At 44.4% G+C, this 21,632-nt stretch overlaps 1 protein-coding gene across 2 annotated transcripts; it reads right to left on the minus strand.

The window, feature by feature from the left end:
* Positions 1-1,630: 1,630 nt before the first annotated feature.
* hnf4g (hepatocyte nuclear factor 4, gamma) lies at positions 1,631-20,212 on the minus strand. 2 transcript variants are annotated; one of them, XM_084460105.1, is made up of 10 exons: positions 20,080-20,208; positions 10,795-10,960; positions 10,244-10,338; positions 9,223-9,329; positions 8,236-8,394; positions 7,976-8,063; positions 7,492-7,644; positions 5,896-6,132; positions 3,054-3,173; positions 1,631-2,864 (listed from the first exon to the last, which is right to left on the minus strand). In XM_084460105.1, the coding sequence occupies exons 1-10, from the start codon at positions 20,096-20,098 to the stop codon at positions 2,773-2,775; spliced, it is 1,236 nt and encodes a 411-aa protein (XP_084316231.1). In that variant the 5' UTR covers positions 20,099-20,208; the 3' UTR covers positions 1,631-2,772. The 2 variants fall into 2 exon arrangements, with proteins under 2 accessions (XP_084316231.1, XP_084316232.1); XM_084460106.1 differs by lacking the exons at positions 1,631-2,864; positions 3,054-3,173 and adding an exon at positions 4,331-4,845 and having other exon boundaries at positions 20,080-20,212.
* Between the last annotated feature and the right edge of the window lie 1,420 nt (positions 20,213-21,632).

Raw genomic sequence — 21,632 nt, forward strand, 5'->3', positions numbered from 1 at the left:
CTTTTATAAAGTGCACAAAACATAGAATTCAACCGACATATAATAGATAACCTGCACAATGGGTCATCAAATAAATACATTAACATGGGCATGAATCTGGTCCGCCTAGACAAAATAAATTCAACATTAGCTTTTCATCCAACCAATGCAACCATAGCTTACTTCAAGGTCAAACAGAGCTAATCAAATAAAAGTTAGTACATTAGAGTGTCGAATATCACAAGAATGTGATTCATAGGTTGGCTTATGTGTCATACAAAAGCAGACATTTAAGTGGCATGTGAAATACAAAGTTATTAGGTCTTTTCGTAACTTTCTATGCGGACAATTTTTTGCCCAACCCACTGTAGTCTACCTGCAGCAGCTAATGTCCCTTCTGCCTACTGTTTACCGATTTACAAAATAAAAATCACAACCCAATGACGCAGGATTTAACATCAACCTCAAGGAACTTCAACTCTGTTACACGCGTGCGCACACACACACACACACACACACACACACACACACACACACACACACACTCGTCAGGCGATGGTGTTTCAGCCTTTGGTGCTGGCTGCTAGTCCATTGTGGGGCTGATAGGAGGATTTGAGCATGTTGATTTCAGACATCATGATCATCTTCAGCCTTCTAACCTTCCATAAGCAGAATGGGCTCACCCACACACAGAGACCACTGCATGCATGTATGTATGAGCACACACACACACACACACACACACACACACACACACACACTCTCTCTCTCTCTCTCACACACACACACACACACTCTCTCTCTCTCTCTCTCTCTCACACACACACACACACACACACACACTCTCTCTCTCTCTCTCTCTCTCTCTCTCTCTCTCTCTCACACACACACTCTCTCTCTCTCTCTCACACACACACACACACACACACAAACAAACAGAAAATGTAGGCTACTTAATACATCTCTGGATACAAACACGTCAGACTATCCTTTTTCTAGTTGTTGCTGATCTATGCTGATCTGGGGTGATTTCCTCTGGGGTTTGGCCAAAGCAAATACCTTTGTTTTAGAATAATAGGACATTATGAGAAACATCTGGCAATATTCCTTTAATATCATGTCAATAAGGCCATGGACACAAGCCGCATATCCCAGACCAGTGGAACCAAGCTAGAACACAATGACTTTCAAAGGACAGATAATCTAACCAAGACTTCCATTTCACTCTCGCTAGATCCCTTCTGTATGACCTGCATGATTGTTTTGGGGTGTGATGGAATAGATTCGAATTGCAATATAATTATAATTTTTTCCCTCTGTATGTCTCTCTGAGTGTATCTCAGTATGTCTCTCTGAGTGTATCTCGGTATGTCTCTCTGAGTCTCTGTGCGTCTCTCAACATCCTTCTTCCTCCTCCCCTCTTCCATATTTCTTCTCTGATAATCTTTAGTCACTTTTAACATCATGCTTTTATTACTCTCACTCTCACACTAAGTATGTGGATATTCAACATTCAGTGCACTGAATTTGAATACAAACCCTGTCCAGCTTTTAATAACTGTACTGTAATTTCCTTTATGACCACAGGGTGGCGCCAGCACACATTTACCCAGATCATCACAAAAATCAACAATGACATGTGATATAAATTTCAATAAAACACTTTATTTTAGCTTTTGCTTTTTTAAGATTAGTTACAGAAAAATGTTAAATAGAATTAATACAATCCATCCAACAGAATTATATCTTTAAAAGATTATTTACAAATTGGAGATCTAGAAAACTTGAATAAGGTTGATTTAAACATGACTGCATGGTTGTACAGTAGCTTAACTATCAATATTTTGTGGAACAGCTATTCTGATACAATTTATTGACTTAGAATTGAAATGTAGCATCAGCTAGTTGGCTGTTGGATGTCTTTTTTTGAATGTGTAAGGTTTGAATGCAACATGAATAGTTACTAATACACAACTTAGTACTATACATGAGTGAATCACTTGTTTTTAACACAAAGAACAGGCCTTAAATCATCAGTCGATATGTTAAAATGTCATGATTTTTTACAAATGATATGTACAACATCAAGACCAAATACAGTACAAACAAATGGAAAAGAAATATACAATTCCCTTTACACACTTAGCTTTTGTCTTCAGAGACACTGAGGTCCAACACATGATATTAGTAATGACTATACCGTATCTGTAATGAACATAATCTTGGAGCCAGCAGCAACATTTCACTGTGACTGTACACCGTACATTACATGTGACAAATAAAGAAATCTTAGATCTTGTGTCAAGGTGGTGTGGCATTTACAACTTGGATGTTATTTGAACAGGCCCTTTCAAAAGTCGGTAGTGTGATTGCTTTGAGGTTGAATGCAATGTTGAGTGAACTAGTTTGGTTGGCCAACACCCTTGAACCTATTGCAGTGACCGTATTTGTCTTACTGTACGTTGACATCAGAACAAAGCAGCCGTTACTTCCCCATCTATTAAGTGATTTATATGCGCCCGTGCAAATACAGCGTTGTTAAGCACAGCGTTGTTAGGGTTAGGTTAGAGGCTCAGAGGGGAGGTTCAGGGGTTAGAGGCTCAGAGGGGAGGTTCAGGGGTTAGAGGCTCAGAGGAGAGGTTCAGGGGTTAGAGGCTCAGAGGGGAGGTTCAGGGGTTAGAGGCTCAGAGGAGAGGTTCAGGGGTTAGAGGCTCAGAGGGGAGGTTCAGGGGTTAGAGGCTCAGAGGGGAGGTTCAGGGGTTAGGGTTAGAGGCTCAGAGGGGAGGTTCAGGGTTAGGGGCTGGGGTGGGTGGGGCTAGGGGGGGGCTTGTACATCTCTGGTCCAGGACACTGAGGAGGAGATGGTATGGGTGTGTCTGGAGAAGCTGCAGAAAGAGAGCGAGAGAGAGATTATTATACGGATAAGAAATATTTCTGTAATTCCACTGTTTGGTACTGTTTTGGTAATGTGAACATTTGTTCTTTCATGCCAATAAACCCCTTTGAATTGAGTTGAATTGAGAGAGAGAGAGATGTGAAGCATGTGCATGTGTGTATGACTGCCTGTATCTTGCCTATCTGCGGTGTGTGTGTGACGGGCATGGTGCTGATGACCAGTGTGTGTCCGGTCAGAGGGTCCTGGGCCAGCTGGCCGTGGGCTGGGTGGTGCAGGTGGGCCGGCTCTGACGCCAAACCTGGAGAAGATGGACAGACGAGCCAGCCAATCAGAAATCAGGACAAAAAGGTATCCATAGCCTGAGTCTAGGATATATCTACTCATCATTTTGTCTACAGTTATATATCTACTCATCATCATTTGTTTTGTTAAATTTGTCCACCAGGTGGCATTCTTGAGCCCCAAAAAATCAAGACATATATACAACTAGTGACGTAATGACAAGGTGGCAGATGACGGCTTTAAGAGATGTATTATATATGTCATCACAACCATACGGTTTCAATCCTAGTAAACACATAATTACAAGTTGTGACATGACTACACCTAGTGAAGGTGTAAAGACAAGGTGGCAGATTACATATACATCACTAAATGTTTAACCTTATCATTACGGTTTTGATACTAACAAAGATGTAATCACAAGATGGCTGATGACACATATACACCTCACAAATCTGTCATTATGAACCTTTTAATTACGGTTTTGATACTAGCAAAGACGTAATCACACGCTAGCAGATGACACATATACAGTACACATCACAAACCTGTCATTAGGAGTCTAGATCTCACACCGTAATTACAAGTTTGCTGATGAGATACATCTAGCAAAACCGTCATCACAAAGTGGACCCCGGAGGCTTGAAGTTACGATGCCTGGATAGGGGACCAGAGGGCAGAGTTAACCCGGAGGCTTGGGGCTAGCCTCCAGAGACTAAGTCCCATCCGAGATGGCCGTTGGAATTAAAAACATTTGGCGGGAAATTCAAAGTTGGATCTCATAAAGACGTAATAACAAGGAAGGTCAATGAAGGCCTTTAACACTGGAACCGCCAAAGATGTCCATTGGACGATTGTGGGTTTTCATTTGCACATAACTATATTTTAATAAAACATTGAAGTCTGCCAGTCAATGACTTTTCCTAAAATGGTGTTCTGTTGCACCCCCTGTTAAATATATTCAAGATCATTCAAATAAAAAAAAAAGATGTTTTTTAATTTATACCTATATAGTGAATATAGGCTATAGGGAATGTGCAGTTTCACACTATGGCCCAATCCCAATACCCCCCCTTAGTCCTAGCCCTACCCCTATATTTTGCGCGTTCACGCGTAGGGTAGTGTGTCGCATTCCTTTTAGCTTCGAGGGCTAGGGGGCATATCGAGGGCTAGTGGACGTTCAAACAGCCCTCCAAAACAAGGGTTTCAGATGCTGACTTGAAACCATGGATGTATTAATAGAACTGGATAGGGTCACTCCATTCACTGACTGCTGGAAAGCGTGAAGCCCTATTGAACCGCGCCATCTTTGGAAAAAAAACCGTCACTGATATCTTTGACATGCGCAGTCAAAGGTATCAATGACACGTTCTTGTAGTCCACGAACAGATTGCGTTCATGGCTCTCCCCGCTCTGAGTTAGCGATGAAAAGCGGCTTGCTTATTAATCTACTTTCGTCAAATATATCCGTTGGAAAACATATTATTTTATCCAGGCATCTTAGTTTTAACAGTATAATTGTGACTGAACATGTTTTGTTTGCTAGTAGGTGATATTCATTCTGTTCACAACAACGCGATGTGCAGCCAGGCGAAATAGCTCCAGGGGACCTGGTCCCAGGCGAGTTGAACAGCTGTCCACCCAGAGACGGGATCTCTCGGCATGAAGTTCGTGGCTAACCCGCCGAGCTAGAAACAGAATGAATACCACCTATTAGCAAACAAAACATGTTCAGTCACAATTATACTGTTAAAACTAAGATGCCTGCCTAGCGATGCGTTCTCATATATTAACTTAATTATTCATTTATTAATGGTGACCTTTCGGTCAAACAAGGTTGGATTGACTTGCAACCACTTTTGAATGAAAGCTGGTGTTTAGCTGAACAAGTGATGTGATTTTTGTCATTGTACGGGAAGTGCCCCAAAAGTTTTAAAGTTAGACCATTCAAACACCTTTACAAAGATGTAATGGTGAGAAACTTTAGGAAGCTCTCACACAAATATGATAAGGCATAAACCTCTCATTCCACCTCATCCCTACTTGTCTTTTCTCCCTCTACGAGATTCTATCTTTGGAATTGTCCTATAAAGTGGAGGGTTAGACCATTCTCACCATTACATCTTTATGAGATCCAACTGAACCAACCAAAATTTTTAATTTAAACGGCTTCCAAGATCAAAGGCGAGGAAGCCGTGGGCTGTTGGAATTAAATTATTTTGGCGGGAAATTCAAAGTTGGATCTCATAAAGACGTAATAACAAGGAAGGTCAATGAAGGCCTTTAAAACATTAATGGTGACCTTTCGGTCAAACAAGGTCGGATTGACTTGAAACCACTTTTGAATGAAAGTTCACATTTAGCTGAACAAGTGATGTGAGTTTTGTCATTGTACACCCACCCGAAGTGCCCAAAAAGCTTGAAAGTTAGAGCACTGAAACGTCCCTACGACCATTCTCACCATTACATCTTTTTGAGACCCAAGACCTCAGATTTACTCAAGATGACGTCTTTGCTAGATAAGTCAGACAAAAAATAGTTTTGTTTTACGTTTTGGGAAGTCGATGGATCGTGATCACCACCTACTGGTCAAAGTGTAGAATGCAACTTTTCTCACGGAACCGTCATAAATATTCATCAATACGCATTGATGAGTTTGAGCGCCCTAACCCACCCTAACTTTCCTTATCCCACCCTGGTTTAGGGGTTAGGGGTTAGGGGTCAGGGTTAGGACCCACCTCCCAGCAGCATCTCCTGCAGCAGGCTGTCTATCTTGGCCAGGCCGCAGAGCCGGACGAACTGCAGCTGCTCGATCATCTGCCAGGTGATGCTCTGCAGGGTGGGCAGCAGCAGCAGCAGCTCTCCGAAGCGACCTCGCGAGTCGTACTGACGGTCGTTGATGTAGTCCTCCAGGCTCATCTGCACCTGCAGCCGCATGGCCTTGATCTTGGACGGGTCCCGCAGAGACTTGGCGTCTGGGGGGAAGGGGGGGGGGTTAGGGTTAATATAGAGACTTGGCGTCTTGGGGGAGGGGGGGGGGGGGTTAGGGTTAATACAGAGACTTGGTATCTGGGGGGAAGGGGGGGGGGGTTAGGGTTAATACAGAGACTTGGTATCTGGGGGGAGGGGGGGAGGGGCTTAATACAGAGACTTGGTGTCTGGGGGGAGGGGGGGGGGTTAGGGTTAATACAGAGACTTGGTGTCTGGGGGGAGGGGGGGAGGGGCTTAATACAGAGACTTGGTATATGTGGGGAGGGGGTTAATACAGGGAGTCGTGAATGAAGCGCACCACACAGATACTCGTCTTCTATGGGACATTTAAGTGGGTCACTTGACACAGAGACTTGGGTTCTGGATTAAGGGATATAGGGTTGGAGGGATGGAAGGATAGAGAAGTGGAGGGGTGGAGGGACAGAGGGGACCGATGGAGGGATGGAGGGGATGGATGGAGGACTGGAGGGACACAGGGATTTTTTTTCTTTTGGTTGATTGAAGCAAAGTGGCCAGTGCAGTGGTAAAGATGGCGCTTCCTAGATTCGTAGAGCTGCCCTACTCTAGAACAGCCTAGCCCTTCCTAGAGCTGCCCTACTCTAGAACAGCCTAGCCCTTCCTAGAGCTGCCCTACTCTAGAACAGCCTAGCCCTTCCTAGAGCTGCACTACTCTAGAACAGCCTAGCCCTTCCTAGAGCTGCCCTACTCTAGAACAACCTAGCCCTTCCTAGAGCTGCACTACTCTAGAAGAGCCTAGCCCTTCCTAGAGCTGCACTACTCTAGACAGCCTAGCCCTTCCTAGAGCTGCACTACTCTAGAACAGCCTAGCCCTTCCTAGAGCTACCCTACTCTAGAAGAGCCTAGCCCTTCCTAGAGCTGCACTACTCTAGAACAGCCTAGCCCTTCCTAGAGCTGCCCTACTCTAGAACAGCCTAGCCCTTCCTAGAGCTGCCCTACTCTAGAAGAGCCTAGCCCTTCCTAGAGCTGCGGAACTGGTCTGCTGTCATGATGTCATGGGTCAATGATTAACACCACCTTTCAAATCCGGTTTGTTGATAAAACAACAAGAGAAAACCATTGTCTGTCAAAATGGATGTTCTGCAAAGCCAAGGAATTACAGTAGGAAGTTGAAAAGAGCTACAGCATGATATTTGGGTCAAAATGGATCATGTCACACCATCCACATCCAAGTTAAAAAAGACTACAAAGTTGTTTTATTGTAATAAAGTTAGCCCGCATTACCGATACAATAACGAGGAAGTCATATAGTGTAGGCTATGTCAATAGCTAAGAGACTAGTCCCTGCTTTCCGAGGTGGAGGGTTAGTGTTAGTGTAGTGACACCTGGGTCGAAGAACACGATGGCCTTCAGCGCCGCGTACTCGTTGTCATCGATCTGGATGTCCTGGAAGGGCAGGACCAGTTCGTCCAGAACCCGGTTGGCCACGCGGCTGATCTCAGGCTCCGCACAGCTACGCTGGATCACACAGCCGTTACCTACAGGTACCCACACAGGAGCGTGTTAGAGAGGGTGTGTGTGTGTCTGTGTGTGTGTATGTGTGTGTGTATGTGTGTGTGTGTGAGAGAGAGAGAGCGAGAGGAGAGAGAGAGTGTGTACCTGTGTCTGTGTCTGCATGACATTTTTAAAGTCACAGTGAACTACATTCACAAAACACCCGAGTCAATGATTATAAAGTAGTATAACATTCATAGAGGCCGATGACCTGAGGGCTTGATATGGCAGCAGTAAATCAGGCTTCACACACCAGCATAGCAAGTCCTGATTGGCTGTAATTTAAGTACAAGTGGCTCATTGGCCATTTCTTACCCAAAAGCAGGAAGTCCTTATATGGCATTGACCTTTTGGCGACCCCAAGGAGAAGGTGTTCACCTGCATGAGCCCGAAGCAGACTCACCTGGACACACACATATACACACACACATACACGCACACACACACACACAGACATACACACGCATTCACACACACACACACACACACATACACACTTTTTAGATCACCCATTAATAACTCACAGTTTGTGGAGCCTCCATGTTTTATTTTATTTTATTTATTTTGTTGTTTACCTGGTCATCCAGCGGCAGCTCTCCGAAAGCAGGGATGTACTTGGCCCATTCTACCAGCACTAAGAGCTGCTGCCTCATTGAGTCACACACATCCACCACACTGGCTGACTTCTGCTCCGAGACCCCTACTGACCCTGCTGCACCACTCACCACACTGAACTAGAGAGAGGGGGGGAGAGAGAGAGAGGGGGTAGAGGGAGAGAGGAGGGGGGAGGGAGATAGAGAGAGGGGGGGTATGAGATATCAATGATTTTCTGGATCCCATGGGAGATTGGTGCTCCTGCCTCAACTCATCTGTGCAATCAATACACATGAACATATATTGAACATATTAAACACACATGCACACATATTGAACATATTCAACACACATGAACACATACTGAACATACACTACATACTAAACACACATGAACACATATTAAACATACTGAACACTCATGAACACATACTGAACATACCAAACACACATGAACACATACTGTATAGACTCAGTGTAGTCAAGCGACTGCTTGATGATTGGACACACCGCTGACATCAGCAACTGGCTAATATTATCAGCAAACAGCTAGCTCGGCTATAGGCCTGATAAAAGGAACCTGTTAGCACTAAATGTCCCCCATGTTGACTGGGTATTAACGTTAGGTGAATACTTGAATCCTGTGAACACAGACGGACACGAAAGTCCCGTTGGTGCTTGTTCATGACAATAAGCTTAGAGCGCCCTCTTGTGGTTAGAAGTGGTTCCATCGTATGCGTCATTTTCTATGCAGAATTATATAATACCCAATAATCGAATATATTAAATTTTTCGAAAATATTTAAGAGATAAAGTCTAAAATAATTTCTGAGCACACATGCACACACACACACACACACATGCACACACACACGCGCACACACGCACACAGACACACACACACACACACACACACACACACACACACACACACACACACACACACACACACACACACACACAGTTACCTGTTGAGACAGGGATTCTGCTTGTGCCAGTACAGTGATGGGAGGCAGGTCTTGAGAGTCCTGGATGCTTCGACGAGAACTGATACGATCTCTCTCATTCTGAACCGCTGAAACAACACACAGTCAGTGTTTCTGTTACGTTGTGCGTGTGTATGTGTGTATGTGTGTGTGTATGTGTGTGTGAGTGTGTGTGTGTGTGTGTGTGTGTGTGTGTGTGAGTGAGTGAGTGTGTGTGTGTGTGTGTGTGTGAGTGTGTGTGTGTGTGTGTGAGTGTGTGTGTGTGTTTGAGTGTTTGTGAGTGTGTGTATATGTGTGTGTGTGTGTGTGTGTGAGTGTGTGTGTGTGAGTGTGTGTGTGTGATTGTGTGTGTGTACACCTGTGTGTGTACACCTGTGTGTGTGTGTGTGTGTGTGTGTGAGTGTGTGTATATGTGTGTGTGAGTGTGTGTGTGTGATTGTGTGTGTGTACACCTGTGTGTGTACACCTGTGTGTGTGTGTGTGTGTGTGTGTGTGTGTGTATGTGTGTGTGTGTGTGTGTGTGTGTAACCAGAAAAACAAAAGCGGCAACAGCAGGGTAGTCAAACGTTAACCAATCGCAGCCCAGAACAACATGTCTGCAAAGCACATGATTGGGTGTCATAAACCTCCATGCCAAGGTTATGTCCTTCATAAACACACACAAACACACGCATGCACACACACACACACGCACGCATGCGCACACACACACACACACACACACACACAGACACACACACTGTGTAATCATCCTGTTTTATAGTTCAGCCATCTAACTCTCCCCACACACACTCTCTCTCTCACACACACAGGAGTGAATCACACACGCACGCACACACTCTCTCTGTCTCTCTCTGGTGTTCTTGCTGCAACATCTTGGTTGACAAACTGTGTGTGTGTGTGTATGTGTGTGTGTATGTGTGTGTGTGTGTGTGTGTGTGTGTGTGTGTGTGTGCGTGCGTGCGTGCGCGTGTGCGCGTGCGTGTGTGTGTGTGTGTCCTACCTTCTTTCTTCATCCCAGCCCTGAAACACTTGTGGAGTCGACAGAAACGACACTGGTTCCTCTTGTCCTTGTCCACTACGCACTGACGGTTAAACCTGGAGACACACACACACACACACACACACACACACACACAGACACACACGCGCATGCACACACACACACACACGTTGTCATTATACTGCTGTTTATTGATGCTTACATACAGTAGGTTATATCAGTACAGGAGTGTGCGTTATATCATTTTGTGTTTCAAAGTGTGTGTGTGTGTGCGTGTGTGTGTGCGTGTGTGCGCATGCGCGTGTGTGTACGCCTGTGTGTCTGTGTGTGTACGCCTGTGTGTGTGTCTGTGCGTGTGTGTTTGTGTGCGCATGCGTGTGTGTGTCTGTATGTGTACGCCTGTGTGTGTGTGTGTCTGTGTGTGTGTCTGTGTGTGTGTGTTTGTGTGCGCATGCGTGTGTGTGTCTGTGTGTACGCATGTGTGTGTGTGTGTCTGTGCGTGTGTGTTTGTGTGCACATGCGCGTGTGTGTTTGTGTGTGTGTGTGTGTACCTGCAGGAGTAGACGTGGTTCTTGCGTATGGAGCGTCTGAAGAAGCCCTTGCAGCCGTCACAGCTGGAGGCGCCGTAGTGCTTCCCGGTGGCCTTGTCCCCACAGATGGCACAGGTAGAGCTCAGCCCGTCAGCCTGGCTCAGGGAGGGCTCCGCGGGCATGCTATCTGCAGCACACACACACACGCACGCACACACACACACACACACACACACACACACACACACAGTAAAAACACATGTGTATATATACAAAAATACTGTAGACTCACAAATAAACATGTTCTAAAAACATAAACACATCTGGCCCATTTTGAGGTAAAAAAAAAAAACAATAACAAAAAAAACAATAAAAACACCTGGATTAATCATTACCTTTACATAACATGTTCTTTTCAAACGACATTTTAGATATGACGGGACCGGATAGTGATACCTGCATCTGTGTGTTCGCCAACACAGCTTAGACCTATCGACCTCCTACAGATCAGTTTAGACCTATCGACCTCCTACAGATCAGCTAGAACTAGATCAGCTAGGACTAGAACAGCTACGACTAGATCAGCTAGGACTAGAACAGCTAGGACTAGATCAGTCAGGACTAGATCAGTTAAGACTAGAACAGCTAGGACTAGAACAGCTAGGACTAGATCAGTTAGGACTAGATCAGCTAGCACTAGATCAGCTAGGACTAGAACAGCTAGGACTAGATCAGCTAGGACTAGATCAGTTAGGACTAGAACAGCTAGGACTAGAACAGCTAGGACTCAAGGATGAGGGGGTGGGCTTGTTAGAGGCAGTGTAAGTGTGTGGAGGATCTCCCTAAGGATCTCCCTATCCCCCGCATCATCCTCTCCAATCCACACCACACACACCCACACCGCACACACTCACACACACCACACACACACACACACGCACACGCACACATCTAAAAGCATCTTCAGCTCACAAAGAGGATTTTTTTAAATCCATTATTTCTATGTGGATGTGAGGTTAGGGCATCTTGACCAAGGAACAAAGTGCTGGTGGAACGCAGTGAGAATGATCTGATTAGAATCTTGCTTCCTAAGCAAGACTGACGAGGAATGGTCTTGATTGGGGAAGCAGGTCTAGATAAACAGACCTGCTGTAGCAAAGCTCTCAACCTCTGAGGAGCCAACCGCTGACCACAGTCTCTGACCATCACCTGTACCTGGCCTTCGGTCACTGTCTGTCTCCCTCCCCAGATAGCAAGCGGATCTGGGCCATATACAGTACAGGCCAGATCTGGCCCTTGTGGCTTAGTTCCGGCCCATATATGGCCCAGAATTATTACACATCCGCTTGCTATCTGGGTCTGTCTCCATTCAACTATGTTCTGTCTCTCTCTAAATATGTCTCCCTCTCTCCCCATTCAACTGTTCTTTCTCTCCATTCATCTAAGTTCTGTCTCTCTCTCTCTCCAGCTGTTCTGTCTCTCTCTCTCTCTCCCTTTCTCCATTCAGCTATGTTCTCTCTCTCTCCATTCTCCAATCTACGTCTTCTGCCCGTCTGTTAAGGCGGAACACACCATTCTGTGACCGGCCATGCCAGAGAGGGGTGAGTCAATGTTTGACAAACCCTTCTCCAGTTCTCCCAGTCCACGTGCCAGGCTGAGTGACATCAGTGTGTCACTCAGAATCTTTCCTTATTGGACACCTATAAAACACTCTAATATCATCTAATATCATAAAACTCTTTTTATCATCATAAGAGATTATTGATTAAATCCAGGTTGGGAAAAATAATTGAATATCAAACTACACTTTTTACAATACGATACGATAATAATTTATTGTCAGCAAGCTGAAATTTGTTTAGCATCCATGGCACCTCTGTTCAAGAGTTACACACACGTGGAGACACGACAAGACAGACATAAAACACATCCAGAACATTCCACACAATACAAAAGCCAATCAGTTGGAAAGAGGTTGACCTATTCTGGTTAAGCAGACCAATAGACTGGTGTACAAAGGAATTCTTCAGTCTATTGCGTCTTCTTGATTTCTTTGAACATTAGTGATCCACATTATCCCTCAACCCTCAGAGACTTCCTGGTAGTCCAGCTCCAGAAACACTTGTTACAGTACTGTAGGTATGGCTGTACAGAGTTCAAACTGTACACTTGGTAGCATGCTTCTCACTTGGTAGCATGCTTCTCACCGGTACTGTAGTACAGCAAAGATCTGAGGTGAGTGTTGAGAGGCTCGGCCGGTATTGAGTCCTGCCAATCATTAGCCTGTGAGCCTGTGAGAGCAGCTGTGCCAGGGAACAACAGAGGTGCACTCCTTCAACGAGGAGGATGTGCTGGCTAACTCGCTGCTCTGGCGCAGGACACACTGTCGGAAAGACCTCCATCCTGTGCGTGTGTGTGTGTGTGTGTGTGTGCTTACCTCCCCCACCATAGAGGACCTCAGCGTTCTCGAACCCTAGCGTGCTGTACGTGGGGTCCAGTCCCTCGCAGTAGTTTGCTACATCCATATCCAACAGGGATTTACTAAGTGGAGTAGGAGGATACTTCATTCCTGATCGAATGTCTCTCTGTCTCTACCTCTCTCTCTCTCTCTCTCTCTCTCTCTGCCTCTCTGTGTCCCCTCTTTCCTTATTCACTCTCTTATCTGTCTGCCCAGTTCCTTTCAGTCTCTCTCTCTCTCTCTCTCTCTCTCTCTCTGTCTCGTTCTCCTCTGTCTCACAGATGTTTCCTCAGTGAAGAAGGTAACCCCAGGCTGACCATGTAACCTACAGTACATCACCCTGATTGGTTTTCACACTACTAAAAAGGGAGGAGCTTCAGCCAGGTTCTGTCACTTTGTTGCACATTCCTTATCTGTCCTTTTCCACACTTATCACAAGGGGATGGAGCGATAATGGAGGAATAGATACTCTTTCTCCCTCCCTCTCTCTCTCATTTCCTATGGCCTATTGGCAGGTTTGAGAGGGAGTAAGAGGTGTGTGTGTGTGTGTGTGTGTGTGTGTGTGTGTGTGTGTGTGTGTGTGTGTGTGTGTGTGTGTGTGTGCGTGCGTGGCCTCCACTGCCTAATCTAATCAATGGCAGAGCAACACCCCCCTCCCCGATATGATCTACAAAGACACAGAATGAAGTGAAAAAACACTGATGATAATAACGCCTAACATCCCGCAGACAGAGGCCTGCTGAGAGTGTGCAGGCCGAACTAACATATATCACATCACACAATACTCAGCCAAGGACAGCAGCCATTGTTGCTCAGCGTCTTTGCGGGTTCCTCATCACACATTCAAGCCAGTTTGAAGCCTAGGACGTTTGTTTTAGAGCTCTGGGCAGCACCAGCTCGGGTCTGTGGACACTGTTGTGTGCTGTCGCCTGTGTTCCATACAGAGTTAAATAGCCTTCACTTTCTCAATGGAACCAGGACAGAATACTTTGTTTCCCCCACCTCTCTCCAAACAGCCCTGTTACACCTAATCCACTACTACAATGATGATTGGATTGGCAGGACGTAGACCCGCCCCACTGTCAATCAAGATAGTTTCACCGCACTAAATACCACAGTGGGTGAAGAAAAGCAATCAAATGGAGGCATTGTAATGGATAGATGACTGGGAACGATGTGGTAGTGAGGACTTGATAGCCTCCATCAATCACTAGTTTATGAGTGGAGCAATGAGAGGCCGTGTGCATGTGGATCATAACGCAGGGTGGGGATGTACGAGATTACAAACCAGCACTGATTAACCACACCTGAGAAAGAGCTGCTCTGGGATCCTCAACCTCCCAGGACACAGTATTGCACTGTTCAATGTGCAAGTGGTCTACAGAAAATGAGATCTACTACAGGGAGAGCAAGGAAGATGAACCAACTGTCCCCACAATATTAGATTAACCAACTGTCCCCACAATATTAGATTAACCAATTGTCCACACAATATTAGATTAACCAACTGTCCCCACAATATTAGTTGAACAAGAACGATTCACTTGTGGGGATATAGGGATGGTCCTCACAAGTTTAGGGTAAATTTTAGGGTCAAAGGTTAGGGTTTAGGGCTCGGGGTTACAATTATGGTTATTGTTTGGTTATGGTTAGGGTTTGGATTAGGGGTCAAAGATGATATTTAGGGTTAGGTTTAGGAGGTTTTTGGGGGCGATAGGGTTAAGGTAAGCAGTCAAAGGTTATGTTTAGGGTTACGTTTAGGGTTTAGGGTTAGGTACCCACAAAGATAGGAAAGTGAATGTGTGTGTGTGTGTGTGTGTGTGTGTGTGTGTGTGTGTGTGTGTGTGTGTGTGTGTGTGCGCGTGCGTGTGCGTGTGTGTGTGTGTGTGTGTGTGTGTGGAAGATAGAGATGGATTACTCTTTAACTAAGCTCTGAAGGTACAGCCCTGACTCATCATGTTTAGATAGAGAGGGAGTGAGGAAGTACCAGTCTTTATAATCACGTTCACACGCCCCTCTCTGAACCAGCCTACAGGAACTGGACATGTCTCTCTGAACCAGCCTACAGGAACTAGAGATGTCTCTCTGAACCAGCCTACAGGAACTGGACATGTCTCTCTGAACCAGCCTACAGGAACTAGACATGTCTCTCTTAACCAGCCTACAGGAACTAGACGTGTCTCTCTTAACCAGCCTACAGGAACTGGACATGTCTCTCTGAACCAGCCTACAGGAACATACATAGTCCTACTAATACACAATAGCCTACTAATAGTACATGTACAGTACTACAATAGCTTACTAATAGTACCTGTACAGTACTGCAATATCCTACAGTACTAATAGTACCTATACAGTACTACAATACCCTACTAATAGTACATGTACAGTACTACAATAGCCTACAGCACTAATAGTATCTCTATAGTACTACAATAGCCTACTAATAGTACATGTAAAGTACTACAATAGCCTACAATACTAATAGTACATGTACAGTACTACAATAGCCTACTAATAGTACATGTACAGTACTACAATAGCCTACTAATAGTACATGAACAGTACTACATTAGCCTACAGTACTAATAGCACATGTACGGTACTACAATAGCCTACGAATAGTACATGTACAGTACTACAATAGCCTACTAATAGTACCTGTACAGTACTACAATATCCTACAGTACTAATAGTACCTATACAGTACTACAATACCCTACTAATAGTACATGTACAGTACTACAATAGCCTACAGCACTAATAGTACCTCTACAGTACTACAATAGCCTACTAATAGTACAACGGCAGTACTACAATAGCCTACTAATAGTACATGTACAGTACTACAATAGCCTACAATACTAATAGTACATGTATAGTACTATAATAGCCTACTAATTGTACAGTACATGTACAGTACTACAATAGCCAACAGAATGAATAGTACCTGTACAGTACTACAATAGACTACTAATAGTACCTCTACAGTACTACAATAGCCTACTAATAGTACATGTACAGTACTACAATAGTCTACTAATAGTACATGTACAGTACTACAATAGCCTACAGTACTAATAGTACCTCTACAGTACTATAATAGCCTACTAATAGTGCATGTACAGTACTACAATAGTCTACTAATAGTATATGTACAGTACTACAATAGCCTACAGTACTAATAGTACATGTACAGTACTACAATAGCCTACTAATAGTACATGTACAGTACTACAATAGCCTACAATACTAATAGTACATGTGCAGTACTACAATAGCCTACAAAGTGTACATGTACAGTACTACAATAGCCTACTAATAGTACATGTACAGTACTACAATAGCCTACAATACTAATAGTACATGTACAGTACTACAATAGCCTTCTAATAGTACATGTACAGTGCTTCAATAGCATACAGTACTAATAGTACATGTGCAGTACTACAATAGCCTAAATACTAATAGTACATGTACAGTTCTACAATAGCCTGCTAATAGTACATGTGCAGTACTACAATAGCCTAAAATACTAATAGTTCATGTACAGCACTACAATAGCCTATTCATAGTACATGTACAGTACTACAATAGCCTACAGTACTAATAGTACATGTACAGTACTACAATAGCCTACTAATAGTATTTGTGCAGTACTACAATAGCCTACTAATAGTACATGTGCAGTACTACAATATCCTACACTATTAATAGTACATGTACAGTACTACAATAGCCTACTAATAGTACATGTACAGTACTACAATAGCCTACTTGTTAGTGCCATTTTTTCTTTCATCCTTTATACTTAATTGATTAATTGGCTTTATTAGTGACATTTCTGATTATTTATTATTTACTTTGCCTGAACCAGTCAATGTTGAGTACCCCCCCTGTTGTTGTTTCATAATATGCATTGTGTGGAGCAGGAAATGACTTCATGAAGGGGTGTTGGCATAAAGGGGTTAATGAGGACAGGTGTGAGAGAGAGATTGTTTGTTTTGAGGAGATGGGAGTGGTATAGTCTTTTGACCGCCAGCTTTTTGTTAATATTATTTAGACAAAGTTCATCACTGTTTTTTGTAAGTTCTCTTCTTGTGGCTGCATCACCAAAATAAATGAAGCTAAAGCAAAGTCCCTGAATCTCTGTGATTGCTTTGATTGGATGGAAGCAAAGAGCCAGTGTGTCCAAAACCACATACCCAATACAAAGGCAAGTGGCTATCATTTTCAAAGTAGTAAGAAGCCACAACACTACGAATAGTTCATGTACAGTACTACAATATCCTACATTAGTTTTATATGAGCTGAGGTGGCTCCAGCAATAGTCCACTTATCAACGAAAGCCTCCCAGAGCCATAAAGCAGCGCGCTAACAGGCCAGTCCAGTGAGAAACAGCCATAACCCTGTCCAGTGAGAAACAGCCATAACCCTGTCCAGTGAGAAACAGCCATAACCCTGTACAGTGAGAAACAGTCATAACCCTGTCCAGTGAGAAACAGCCATAACCCTGTACAGTGAGAAACAGCCATAACCCTGTCCAGTGAGAAACAGCCATAACCCTGTACAGTGAGAAACAGCCATAACCCTGTCCAGTGAGAAACAGTCATAACCCTGTACAGTGTGAAACAGCCATAACCCTGTACAGTGTGAAACAGCCATAACCCTGTCCAGTGAGAAACAGTCATAACCCTGTCCAGTGTGAAACAGCCATAACCCTGTACAGTCAGAAACAGCCATAACCCTGTCCAGTGAGAAACAGCCATAACCCTGTACAGTCAGAAACAGCCATAACCCTGTCCAGTGAGAAACAGCCATAACTCTGTCCAGTGAGAAACAGCCATAACTCAGTCTGCTTTTTTTAGATTCCTGTTTTAGGGTGTGAGATGAGGTGAACCTTTGTACCGATGGCTGAAAACAAGCAGCCTTTCCCTGCAATGGAAACCTAAAACAACTAAGTAGCTGGGCCACTGTCTAGGACCAGGTTTAACTGCATCCCCAGATCCTAACCCTACCTACTGTCTAGGACCAGGTTTAACTGCATCCCCAGATCCTAACCCTACCTACTGTCTAGGACCAGGTTTAACTGCATCCCCAGATCCTAACCCTACCTACTGTCTAGGACCAGGTTTAACTATCCCCAGATCCTAACCCTACCTACTGTCTAGGACCAGGTTTAACTATCCCCAGTCCTATCCTAACCCTACCTACTGTCTAGGACCAGGTTTAACTATCCCCAGATCCTAACCCTACCTACTGTCTAGGACCAGGTTTAACTATCCCCAGTCCTATCCTAACCCTACCTACTGTCTAGGACCAGGTTTAACTATCCCCAGATCCTAACCCTACCTACTGTCTAGGACCAGGTTTAACTGCATCCCCAGTCCTGTCCTAACCCTACCTACTGTCTAGGACCAGGTTTAACTGCATCCCCAGTCCTATCCTAACCCTACCTACTGTCTAGGACCAGGTTTAACTGCATCCCCAGTCCTGTCCTAACCCTACCTACTGTCTAGGACCAGGTTTAACTGCATCCCCAGATCCTAACCCTACCTACTGTCTAGGACCAGGTTTAACTGCATCCCCAGATCCTAACCCTACCTACTGTCTAGGACCAGGTTTAACTGCATCCCCAGATCCTAACCCTACCTACTGTCTAGGACCAGGTTTAACTATCCCCAGATCCTAACCCTACCTACTGTCTAGGACCAGGTTTAACTATCCCCAGTCCTATCCTAACCCTACCTACTGTCTAGGACCAGGTTTAACTATCCCCAGATCCTAACCCTACCTACTGTCTAGGACCAGGTTTAACTGCATCCCCAGTCCTGTCCTAACCCTACCTACTGTCTAGGACCAGGTTTAACTGCATCCCCAGTCCTATCCTAACCCTACCTACTGTCTAGGACCAGGTTTAACTGCATCCCCAGTCCTGTCCTAACCCTACCTACTGTCTAGGACCAGGTTTAACTGCATCCCCAGTCCTATCCTAACCCTACCTACTGTCTAGGACCAGGTTTAACTGCATCCCCAGCCCTATCCTAACCCTACCTACTGTCTAGGACCAGGTTTAACTGCATCCCCAGTCCTGTCCTAACCCTACCTACTGTCTAGGACCAGGTTTAACTATCCCCAGTCCTATCCTAACCCTACCTACTGTCTAGGACCAGGTTTAACTGCATCCCCAGCCCTATCCTAACCCTACCTACTGTCTAGGACCAGGTTTAACTAACCCCAGCCCTATCCTAACCCTACCGGAGAGATGGAAATACGGTATGTCAATTTAGATAAAAAGCTCCAGCCAGTACAGAACTTGAAACGGGTTATCACTTGTGATCTTTATTAGACGGTTCAACCAAGATATCTAATCTTTTTCTTCTTTCTTTTTTTAACTCTTGAAAACACTTTCATTGTGTCGTCTAAAGATCTCAGCAGATAGATCACAGCATTTTTGATTACGGCTTTATACGCCTGCTCAGCAAAATCACCATGGAGTGACCAGGGGCTAATGCCCCCCCTGAAGGCTGGAAGCACGAGGCTTACTATACTCTCTCATCTCGATAGTCTACCTGTACGGGGCAGGTAGGGGGTCAAAACACTTTCTGACTAAAACGGGACCACGTGACATGCATTGGACACGTAGCCTACAATTCGATAGCGGGGGAGATGATAAACGGGTGGCCTTGTAGCCAACAGGTATTTTAAATCCTATTTCTCAACATTAATGCGGAAGGGCTTCGACCACAATATATCCAGGGTATGCTCGTTCTCCAAATTTTACTTAGCCTACTTTAAATGGGAATTGCATGTTTTGAATTCCATGTTTAATCAAGCTGTCCACTTACCTTTTTTGTGTCCGCGCATTTATCCAGTCCAGCGGTAAAATGCGACGCGACGCCACCTTCTGTGTCACTCTGCGAGCTGAATGTGTGAGGCGCTGCGACAACCTAGCAGGTAAGGAAAGCTACGGGGCCTATAATTCATTGAGCGACACATTCGACGGCGCCGCCATAGCCTGTCATTAGATCGATTTACTAAACAAACTGGAAGTAGGGTGGGGATGTTAACCAGTAACTAGGTCCCATAAAAACTGAGTGAGGAATCACCAGCTAGTGTGTGAATGTATCGGCTATGGACAGCACCGTGCCTTCATAGGCGAACAGGAGGGGGGGTAAGGTAATGTTCCACACATAATAGTGAAATAGTAACAATTTAGACATGTAGCCTATTCATCATTAACGCTGGGATGGTATAACGGCTATAATTGCAGTAAGAGAGCAGTTTATATCGATTGTTTATATCGACCATGCTATCGACAATGAGTAAGCCGCAGTTGTTATTTTAATTAGATTTTAAGGAAAATCGGGGGAGGGGGGGGGGGGGTAGACCTAGGCCTAATGATACTATAGGACACCAGTAATTTAATTTTTAATAGTCATATTCAAACGCGGGCAGTAGATGGCGCTGATGTATTGAAATGTGCCACAGAGGAGCACAGTCTAGTTTAAATATGCATCACAGATTAAAAAGAAAATGCAATAATAATTATATTAGGAAGTTGTGCAGTGAACCTGCTTTTCCTCCTGCAAAGGCATAGTATTCTAGAGATTAAATAGCCTAGTATTATTGTTAGGGCTGTCAATTTAACACATTAATTAGATTAATTAATTATGCAAACATTAACACGTTAATAAAAATCACTCTGTTAATCACATTAATCGATTTTGTCCAGCTGTAGGTGGCACAATTGCTGCGTCATTGCCTGATTTAACATTATTAAAGCGACAAACTTAATTTGGACCTGAATGACCCCGTTAGCTACGTCGTAGGCCTATGTCATGCAAAAAGCAGAGGCAGATAATCAGACTTTGCTGGAAAGTTGACTTTCAAAAAATTCCCAGATGGGACAGTTAATAAAAGCGTGGTCATGTGCAATATCTGCAAGAAATAATTTGCATACCATCGGAGCAGTTCTAGCCTCACTTCATCTCATCATCTCAATGCTAAACATGTTGCAGCTGTCAGCCCCATGCAGTAGCCTATAGCGGGTTTCGTCAACCCACACTCACTGAGAACAGGTTCCGAATGAACAAGTCTACCTCTGAAAAATGGACAAACTCCTTCTCAAAGTGGATTTCTGTGGACTGCAGGCCAATTTCAATGGTAGAGGACAACGGCTTTATGGAGGCGTTTCAAATCGCTTCCTCTGATGCAACTTACAAGCCGCCTTCAAGAGGCACCGTTGTTACAAAAATCCACCAGCTGTGTAGCACGGAAAAGATGACAAGAATGGAAGTAGGCTACTGGCGCGGTCCGAATACGCTGCTCTGACCAGGGATCACTGGACATCGGTCAGTGATCACAATCACAAAGACACAATAATGTTAATTTGTGACAC

Source organism: Borostomias antarcticus, assembly GCF_949987555.1.
Source record: "Borostomias antarcticus genome assembly, chromosome: 2".
NCBI classification, from domain to species: Eukaryota; Metazoa; Chordata; class Actinopteri; order Stomiiformes; family Stomiidae; genus Borostomias; species Borostomias antarcticus.